Source organism: Myotis brandtii, unplaced genomic scaffold (assembly GCF_000412655.1).
Source record: "Myotis brandtii unplaced genomic scaffold, ASM41265v1 scaffold332, whole genome shotgun sequence".
Lineage (NCBI taxonomy): Eukaryota > Metazoa > Chordata > Mammalia > Chiroptera > Vespertilionidae > Myotis > Myotis brandtii.
The window spans coordinates 2,430,710-2,440,741 of record NW_005362797.1 but is presented as its reverse complement, the minus strand read 5'-3'; the positions used below and the strand labels follow the sequence as shown (position 1 = coordinate 2,440,741).

Here is a 10,032-nt window from a genome sequence, read left to right as displayed (position 1 = left end):
TGATCAAATCCTTTATTGGCATATTTTAAGAAGCCTTCTTGATTCCCAATGTACTGTTCAATTTTTTCTTTTCTTCCTCATTTTAGGTATTATGTACCCAATAGCAACATCTGTGTTCCCAGGGTTTTTTTGTTGGTTTTTTGCTGGTTACTCCCAAATCTATTAATGTGTGTCACAGTAGCTATTCATCTACACATTATTCCACACGAACCAATTGTGGTCGCTGGAGACTAGAGTGAAACGACCCTCCCTTGGTACTCATATTCTTCAGCCTTCTTTTTCTTGTTTTCTTTCATCATCCTTTCGATCTGTTTATGTCTGCTTCACTTGCATGTGGGGTAGAGCTGGATCATACTGTATTATTCATTTGTCCTCTGAAGCACTCTCCAGGACGGTGGAGGGTTTAGAGACCTGAATGAAACACAGGGCAGAAATTTGACTTAGCTTTCTAGCAGGACACAGGTGGGGAAGCAGAGTGAATCAGCATGACAGCATCAAACACGGCTTCGTCAGGGTCCTGCCTACCGCCTCGGCCTGGTTTCCCAGCCCAGAAAGGCACACTCGGCCATTAGCGATGAGATCAAGTCGGTGGGTGTGGACCACCCCAGCATGGGAAGCTCAACACGGAAATGGCATCGTACAGCTCCCATGAGCGCAGCTGCCAAGCCCCCACACGGACACCCTTGGGGATAAGAGATAACACACAGTTTGCTGGAAGTATTTTAACAGCCCTGGGCCAGACAACCTTCAGGGCTTACGTGCCTGCCCCCACCTCTCCGGCCATGTGCAGGTCACCTCTCGGGTTATTTCACAATAACCAGGCATGGCTGACATTTCACATTGATGTGATTCATCCATTTCAAGGAAACTGTGTAAGAAGGTAAACCCAAGGTCATCTTCCTAGGAGAAAAGGTTTAAGCCTGCTAGGAGCTCTCTCTCTCTCCTGCCCCACCCCAATTTCTGCTTCTCTTCCTGGCATGAGTGTCCTACCAGGAACAGGCGTCAGCCCTCTGCACCTGCTAAGGAGACCCTGGGCCACTCTATTTACTGCCACATCGAGGAGGAGTCTCTTGCGTGGCTCCTGCTCTCACTGCTCCGAGCTGGGGTGGTGGTGCCTCATCGTCTGCGAGGCTCTACTGCTGCTAGTTCTGGCCATATTACTTTCACTTGGGAAAGGTGAGGATTTGGGGCTACCATACTGTTCTCCATGTTCCCTCATCAGCATGTTTTCGACGGGAATTCCTTCAGATTTCCGCTCAGTTTCTTCCCGACCTGATCCCTGCCTCGTCCGAATCTAGAACTCTAGTTCCCTGCACCTGCCACCCACCCTGGTTGTATGCGTTCTGTGTGCCCTGGGTGTACACAGGTCTTCTGCTCCCCCTCCAGTTCTGGCATCTCGGTGGGCCATCCCTGTTTTCAGGCGCTCACTGCTCTCTCAGAGCCCCTCCTTTTGTGGCTGAACCCACCGTGGGTCCACATGACTGACCACTTCTTTCCCCAGTGACCAGCACGGAGTCGGCTTGCAGTCAACGGCAGATGACTGGGGTTGGGGAAGTAATAGTCTAGAGCAGCCGTGGGCAAACTACAGCCCGCGGGCTGGATCCGGCCCGTTTGAAATGAATAAAACTAAAAAAAAAAAAGACCGTACCCTTTTATGTAATGATGTTTACTTTGAATTTATATTAGTTCACACAAACACTCCATCCATGCTTTTGTTCCGGCCCTCCGGTCCAGTTTAAGAACCCATTGTGGCCCTCGAGTCCAAAAGTTTGCCCACCCCTGGTCTAGAGTCAGAACCTCAGAGGATGTCAGTCCAGGGCTCAGAAAAGAATGCCTGCAGCCATGTGTCTTTATTCTGATCCTCTTGCACAGCACATTCCTGCCTGCGGAGCAGAGGCACATTCAAGGTGGGGAAATGGAAAAGGCAGTGCTTGTTTTTCCCTGAGGACAGGGCTCCCGGTTTCTCTGTCAGACATGCGGGCGCCTGATCTGAGGGGAGGATTGTCTCTGATGCTGAAAATCCTGCCGAGCAGTGAGCAATGGAAGAATGTAAAGAATTGAGATGAAAAGAGGGCGCTGCTCATCTTTTCACTTGTTCTACCGTCATCCCCTACATTCTCCAGATGGAGTGCTAGAAATTGAAGTAGCTTTGCAATGAACAGCACTGCTGGAGTTTTTAGTAAAAATTTACAGTTCCACTGTTGTTTTACAGATTCTCAGGGGCTACCTGCTACAGTCTCCACTTATGGAAGTACTAGAGGCCCGGTGCACATATTCATGCACCAGTGGGGTCCCTCGACCTGGCCTGCAGGATCAGGCGGAAACTGGCTCTCCGACATCCCCCAAGGGGTTCTGGATTGCAAGAGGGCACAGGCCAGGCCGAGGCACCCCACCACCGGTGCACGATAGGGGCTGGGGAGGGACTGTAGGAGGGCTCCAGGGCGTGTCCGGCCTGTCTTGCTCAGTCCCAATCAGCTGGACCCCAGCAGCAAGCTCACTTACCAGTTGTAGCACCTGCCCCCTATGGTCAGTGCACGTCATAGCGATTGGTCAACTGGTTGACTGCCCCCTGGTGGTCAGTGCACCTCATAGCGAGCAGTTGAGCAGCCTTCCCATGTCATTAGTATACTATGCTTTGATTGGTTGAATGACTGACCAGACAACTGGGCACATAGCATATTAGGCTTTTATTATATAGGATAGCAGTAGCTCATTTTATCAAGCATTTGCTGTGCTTTGTGCTGTGCATCCTATCTTAGCTCATTTAAACGCCGTAATACCCATTTCAGGTAGATAATGTTGTTATCCCCATTTTACAGTTGATAGAAATCTAGATACAAAGAGATGAACTGCCTCAAGGTCACACAGCCAGTAAGCAGCAGAACTTGTTTAACTTTGAGAGTGAACTCAGTCTGGCTGTAAAGTCCGTGTTCTTACCACACTGTACTGTCTTATAAACTTATCTGTTTTGACCCATAACTTACTCATATTTTAATGCACAACAGGGGGCATTTTTGTAAACCCACATAATGGAGTAACTGTGTAGCTCCATGATTGTGTTAAGCTTCTTAATTTCTATGTCCCTTCCACTTTTTCTTTCTCATGAAATTATTGATCTGGCTTTTCAGGGGGGCAAAAGTACATTTATTTGGATTGGATTGATCTCTTCTGTGACCTTAGAATAAATTCAGATATTTCATCAAGGGGCTGGATTATCTTCATTTTTTACTTCCCATAATAAGGAGCAGCCTTGACTCTGCCCTTGAGTGGCACTTGCCTTCCAGAGCTTGCCTGTCTGTTTCATTGTGGTAGGAAGTGAAGCAGAAGCCCGGGCTGTTCAGATTTCAAGAGCAGAGCCACATCCAGGTGGTCTGACTCCCCGCCTCAGTCTTCCTTCCCACTGCACTCCCGCTGGCCCCTTCTGTTTGCTGGCATGCAGGGAAAGACAAGCAAGGCGGGTATGGTTTGGGGTTTCGTTTGTCCTTTCAAATCTGGATACTGAACTCACTTCCCTGAATTTATTAAGAGTTGCTTCCATTGTGAAATCTTTCATCGTGGGGTTTAGTCCATAGGTAGGTGGTCTTGTCTGGCCCCAAGCTTTCCTTTTCCTTTCTTCCCAATTAAATATTTGGGTGGTGGCTTCGTGTTAGGATTGATTTATATTGAAAAAGGATCCAATCCTTTTTGTTTCTGCTTATTTAAGTTTCAGAAATTTGATTTCATATTTTAAATATCCTTGTGTATGTTTTTCACATTTGTTCAATTTCCAAGTGCATTGTGCTCTTCTTGGTTTTGCTAAGAATACTGTCACTATCGCTTCGTTCTCTGATTGTTTTAACCACACGTTTTATCTGCCTACAGGAGAATATTAAAAAGTGAGCCTCCGTACCCCCAAGATATGAGTGCTTTAGCTAAAGACTTAATTCAGCGTCTTCTGATGAAAGATCCTAAGAAAAGATTGGGATGTGGTCCGCGTGATGCAGATGAAATCAAAGAGCATCTCTTTTTTCAGGTGAAAGTTATTGAGCAGATCTATGCTCTGCTGATTTCACTGTTCAACATTCTTGGTGAAATGAGTGAACATGGTCTCTTTTGAGTTGTTTTCTCCCTATTTTCATGTACATGGCACTTTTTTTTTTTTAAGTGACAGGGACCCTTTAGGAAGGATCAAAATTCGACTGGTAGAGACCTAGTGGTCTCTTTCTCCCTAAATGAAGCAGGAGGTGGTGGTGGTGGGGGGGGGATCATAGTAACATTTGATTCTTTACATACTAATTGGTTAGAGTTTCTGAGTATTAGCTTCCATTTATGATCACAAGATTTAGGCATATGAACTAAGGAGACTTTTATTATATGTTTTGCTTCTCTCTCAGTTCATGATCCCTGTGTTGTACCTTTTAGATAGTGATTTTATCTCTTCTTTTCCCAGGAGAAATCTCAGAGAATTCAGAAATCTCCCTATTTCTTAGTGACATGTCTGTAACACATAGAGAATCACTCATTTATTTTCTTTGTACTTGAGAAAGTGCTTTTTCTATTCTAAAGATGCCTAATGAGACCACACCACAGGATACCAATACAGCTGCTCAACTCAGTTTGCTCAATTTTGTCCCAAAAAAACCCCCCAAAATGTTAGATAACTGGGGGGAAAAGTTGAATTGACTGAGTTGGCTGTTTCAATTATTTCAGTCTAAATGGTCAACTTGGGATACTCTGACCTTGATTTCTAATACCTCGAGCTTCTGGCTTTTAAATAATTTCATCATATCAACAAGCATAACCTAAATATTTCTGATCTAAAGGGACATCCAAGTTTTATTTTTATTCTGCAAACTGAACTTTTACATTATTAGCACCAAAACAAACGAAAATAGCTACCAGTGCAAAGAAAAAAACTCTGCTGTAGAGTAAGCTTTCACATTATTTATTGTTTTTAAATATGGAAGAACAAATAGTGATTGAGAGTAAGAAGTATCTCTACTTCTGTGCTCAAAAAACGCAGTTATTTCAGTCTCCATACATAGCAGCAAATACATTTAGAATAAAATTAATTTCTCAGTATGCACATTTCATAGATGCATGTGGCATAGGAAAGTTAACATTTGAACAAACGATTTCATATATCTTGTTCAGAAGTTTGGCTCAAAAATTAATGATAAAATTCAAAAAAGTATTCAAACAAAATATCTCCAATCAGATTTTCCTAGAATTTTTCTCTCCACGATTCCCTGTATTTGTGAATATTACAACATATCCTTCATATTAGAGAAAATTCTTTTCTCTCTAGCTTGGAATAGTAATTTTAGGTTATTTAATTGCCTTGACCTTTTAAATGATAAGGAGACTTAAGGAAAAACCAGAATTCTACTTTAAAGACCTAAATGGAGTAGAGGTGGAAAGGGTTATAATAGCATTCAATTTTCTATATAATAAACATTCTCCTGCTAACAACATATTTCTTTAAATTACCTCCTTACTCTAGAAGTTTCTCCTAATGTATGTACAGTAGCCAAGCACAAATCATAAAATGGAAAATGGTACAGCCACAGAGGAAAGAACACTAGTAGGAAGTCAAGAGACTGTGTTCAAATCCTGACGCTTCCACCAGCTAATGTTTAAGTGAAATGGTTAATTCTTATTCCCAGGCTCAATTCCCATCTGGATCAAATAAAGGAGATAAATTAAATGATCTCTAAAACCATTCCAGCTGAAAAATTCGAGCAACTTAATGATTTTATCTCCATTGCCTCCACAAGAGGGCATAATAAAAACATTTTATGTTAGTTGATTGAACTTACACAATGTCACCAACCTAGAAATGCAGGTTTCACATTTTACCCTCTCTGAAATCAGTATACATCTTTCAGTGGACAACATCTCACTGTTCTAATTGGTAATGCTTTTTTTTTATTTTTAAAATATACTTTTATTGATTTCAGAGAGGAAGGGGGATTTCAGAGAGAAAGAGAGATAGAAACATCAATGATGAGAGAGAATCACCAATCCGCTGCACTGAGCCTGCAACCTGGGCATGTGCCCTTGACCGGAATCGAACCTGGGACCCTTCAGTTCCCAGGCCAACACTCCATCCGCTGAGCAAAACCAGCTAGGGCTGCTTTTTCTTTCTTAATGGTGCATAATGTAATATCTTACTATCAATGATGACATCTTAGACTTGAAGACATAGCTGAATAGGATATCTGTAGGGCGCAGTTCCGTAAAGCATTATCTGATGTTGTGTTAAGTGACAAAAGGAGCATAAAAAAAAAAAAGAGCAGAGGGTTGCATTTGAGTAATATAAAGCAGCAATTTATCAGACAGTGAGTGTCTGCTATGTGTGGACAGGGGGCTTGGATTATCCCATGGGAAGAGAAGAGGCAGTGTTTAAGAGGCATGAATACAGTGGAATGAGAAAGAGTGATTCATCAATACGGTAGTATCATTTAAGCTTATAGATGTAAGTAAATACATGCCTTGTGCTGAGTTTATTTTCTGATCTGTCCAGGTGACCAGGAGGAAAGCTAAGTAACACTGCCTCTAGAGAATAGGCATGTGCCTTTAGACTTCATAGCCATAGTCACCGGGCATCGTAAAGCCCTTCATTAGAGTTTGTTTTATTTTGCTTTGTTTTGTTTTGTTTTGGCTTAACCTTTCCCTGGAGGCTCAGAACAAAAGTTACTTTTCTGTTGTCCCTAAGGGTAAACTAGGGTGCCCTGGTGCCCCCTAGAGGACATGATGAGACTCCATGTCAGGCTCTGCTAAGCTGCCATCAGAAAATACTTATAAATATATATATTTAATCATTAATTTGAAATATATGCCTCTTTCTATGATCAATTAAAATCCTAATCCGGCTTTGTTATTCTTAGAAAATATATTTCAGCTTTGCTGATTTCTATTTTGTACTAACTTTCTTCCTCTGTTTTAGAAAATAAATTGGGATGATTTAGCTGCCAAAAAAGTGCCCGCACCATTTAAGCCAGTCATCCGAGATGAATTAGATGTGAGTAACTTTGCAGAAGAGTTCACAGAAATGGATCCCACCTACTCCCCGGCAGCGCTGCCCCAGAACTCTGAGAGGCTGTTTCAGGTGAGCTCCAGGCTGTGCATGTGCGTTGGCCAGGCATGCTTTGAATCTTCAAAAATTTTAAATACAGAGATTTAAACATTGTTAACTAAAGCTTATGGTTTGTTAAATAGCAAACATTGTTTATGTGCTTATTTTTGATAGAAAAACTTGATTTTTATCCCTGAAATTTTATTTCAGTTCAGGCTCTTTTATAGAAAGCATAATACTACTTTATTTTATCCCTACTTATATAAAACACTAGGGGCCCAGTGCACGACTTTGTGCACCTTGAAAGGAACTGTGGACCCTGAGGCTGCAGTAGGCACAGGGGCGGGTCTTGGCCAGCCCTCCACACCCCCGCCTGGCCCCTCCCATCACGGCCCCTGGTCCCCTGTCTCCTGGCAGCCCTGCTCCTGCTGCTGCTGCTCCCATGTGCTGATGGGCGCTGGCCCCACTCGCAACCGCTGACAGCGTGGAATAATTGGGGCCAGCGCCAGCAGCTGGTGTGAGCAGCAGCTGCTGCCCCGATCACCCCTCAGGAGCAGGGGGAGGTGAAGAAACCCTCAGTGACAATCAGGGCCGGCAGCAGGTGCTCACACCCACTGATGGCGCTGAGTGATCGGGACTGGTACTGGGCACCAGCAGCGGGTACAAGCAGGGCTGGCACAGGCAGCAGGTGCGAGCACTGGGCGGTGCATGGGAGCAAAGAATTTTCAGTAACCACCAGAGGCTCGCCCCGATGACAGCAACTGGCGTCCCACCTTGGTCTGGTGCCCCCACTCACCTGCTTCACCATCCTGCCACAGCCAACGCCCGCCATGTTCTGCACACCCCCCCTGGTGGTGAGCGCACATCACAGCGACCAGTTTTTTGGTTGTTCTGCCATTCAGTCTATTTGCATATTAGCCTTTTATTATATAGGATTCTTTAGTTCATAAATAATGTTATCTGATTCTTTGTCTTCAGTGAATAATCTTAACTGCTCAAAAAATGTTTAGAAAGGATTTTATATTGCGAAAAGAATCTTTCTCAGACTTAAGATGAAATATTCTATTAAGTGGCATCATAGCTTCCCTCTTTTGACTTCCACAAATAAGTATGACTGCACCTGGCCATCCAGACCATGTCTCTGAACATTCATGACACTAATGTCTAGCACAGGGGTTCTCAAACTTTTTAAACAGGGGGCCAGTTCACTGTCCCTCAGACCGTTGGAGGGCCGGACTATAGTTTAAAAAAAACTATGAACAAATTCCTATGCACACTGCACATATCTTATTTTGAAGTGAAAAAACAAAACGGGAACAAATACAATATTTGTATTTGCATGTGGCCCGCAGGCCGTAGTTTGAGGACCCCTGGTCTAGCACTTGGCTGGGCACATGGTAGGTGTTTAGAAAATGTTCATTGAACTAGTGAATGTTCTAGCCTGAACAGATTAATCATCCATCATTATGTCACTTTTGGTTCAGGACATCATTCTACCACTTGATTTTATTCCTTTTCTAAAACTTAATTTTAAATTTAATAAGTCTAAGGAAATAGAATGAGTCAAAAAATTGCTGACTTAGAAACCAACTGGAATGTAACTTGTTTTTTTTCTAGTTTGGAAAACAGTGGCACTTGGACCACTTGCTTAATACCTTAACTCGACCTTTTTTGAGAAGTTAGTTGTGTTTATAAATAAACTTTTATCAGAAATGCAAAAGAATTACACCTATGAGTCAGATTTTTGGTGTGAAATAGAGAAGAGGTATTTTTCTTTTCTTTTCTTTTTTTTTTTTTGAGAAGAGGTATTTTTCTGCCTTTAATTTTGAATTGGTTTAGTTCTACCAGAAGATGGCATTATCTCCTTCTGGAAAGCATTTTTCTATTAATTTGAAATAATCTTGCATTTTAGATTACAAATACAATAAAATTAGAATTATCTTACCGAATATTTGAGTGTTTTTTATTATTTTTTCTTAACTTAAGAAAAAATTATTACAGTCTAGTCTATGCTAAACTGGAAAATTGCAAATCTGTATTCTCACCTTTGCTTTTGTCTTTTAGGGCTATTCCTTCGTTGCTCCTTCTATTCTCTTCAAGCCCAACGCAGCTGTTGTAGATCCTCTTCAGTGTCACACAGGAGTGGAACGTCCTGGGGCGACAAATGTTGCCAGGAGTGCAATGATCAAGGTATATAGATGTGGTTAATTAAATAACATATTTATGGTTTAGATACTAATACTGATTAACATTCTCAGGCCCAGTAAACTTAATAGACTTACCATTCGACCAAGATGCGGTTTTAAGAAATGAATAAATGGAATAGCATCATTTGCCCTAGAGAATTATTAACATCAGTGTGAATGAGCTCCTTTTTACAATGATCAAAAATTATGTGACTTAAATCAATGATACAGATGAACATAGAAATGAGCTAAAGTAAGATGAATTTTAGAAGATGATCCACGCATGTATTCCGTTTACATTTATTAACATTAATAATGTCCTATTACTTTGCAGTTTTATTTACCCCGTGTGTGTTACTGATATTTTCTTAAGTTAAATGATGTTGGTCTCCTATCAGGACTCTCCATTCTATCAGCACTATGACCTAGATCTGAAAGACAAGCCATTGGGAGAAGGAAGTTTTTCAATTTGTCGAAAGTGCATACACAAAAAAAGTAACCAAGCATTTGCAGTCAAAATAATCAGCAAAAGGTATGACCATTTCTGGCAGTTTCTCTTATGTATTCACTAGAGGCCTGGTGCACGAAATTCGTGCACTGGGGGGGTTGTCCCTCAGCCTAGCCCGCACCCTCTCCAATCTAGGACCCCTCGGGGGATGTCTGACTGCCAACTAAACCAGCAGTCGGACATCCCTCTCACAATCCAGGACTGCTGGCTCCCAGCCACTCGCCTGCCTGCCTGCCTGCCTGCCTGATTGCCCCTAACCGCTTCTGCCTGCCAACCTGATC

At 42.5% G+C, this 10,032-nt stretch overlaps 1 protein-coding gene across 1 annotated transcript in view; it reads left to right on the top strand.

Annotated features, from left to right (window-relative positions):
• RPS6KA5 (ribosomal protein S6 kinase, 90kDa, polypeptide 5) overlaps nucleotides 1–10,032 on the top strand; it is a 113,336-nt gene that overhangs the window by 83,951 nt on the left and 19,353 nt on the right. The window contains exons 8-11 of the mRNA XM_005871193.2: nucleotides 3,862–4,012; nucleotides 6,929–7,090; nucleotides 9,122–9,247; nucleotides 9,642–9,775. Coding sequence (XP_005871255.1) covers nucleotides 3,862–4,012; nucleotides 6,929–7,090; nucleotides 9,122–9,247; nucleotides 9,642–9,775 — 573 coding nt within the window. The remainder of the gene's footprint in view (nucleotides 1–3,861; nucleotides 4,013–6,928; nucleotides 7,091–9,121; nucleotides 9,248–9,641; nucleotides 9,776–10,032) is intronic.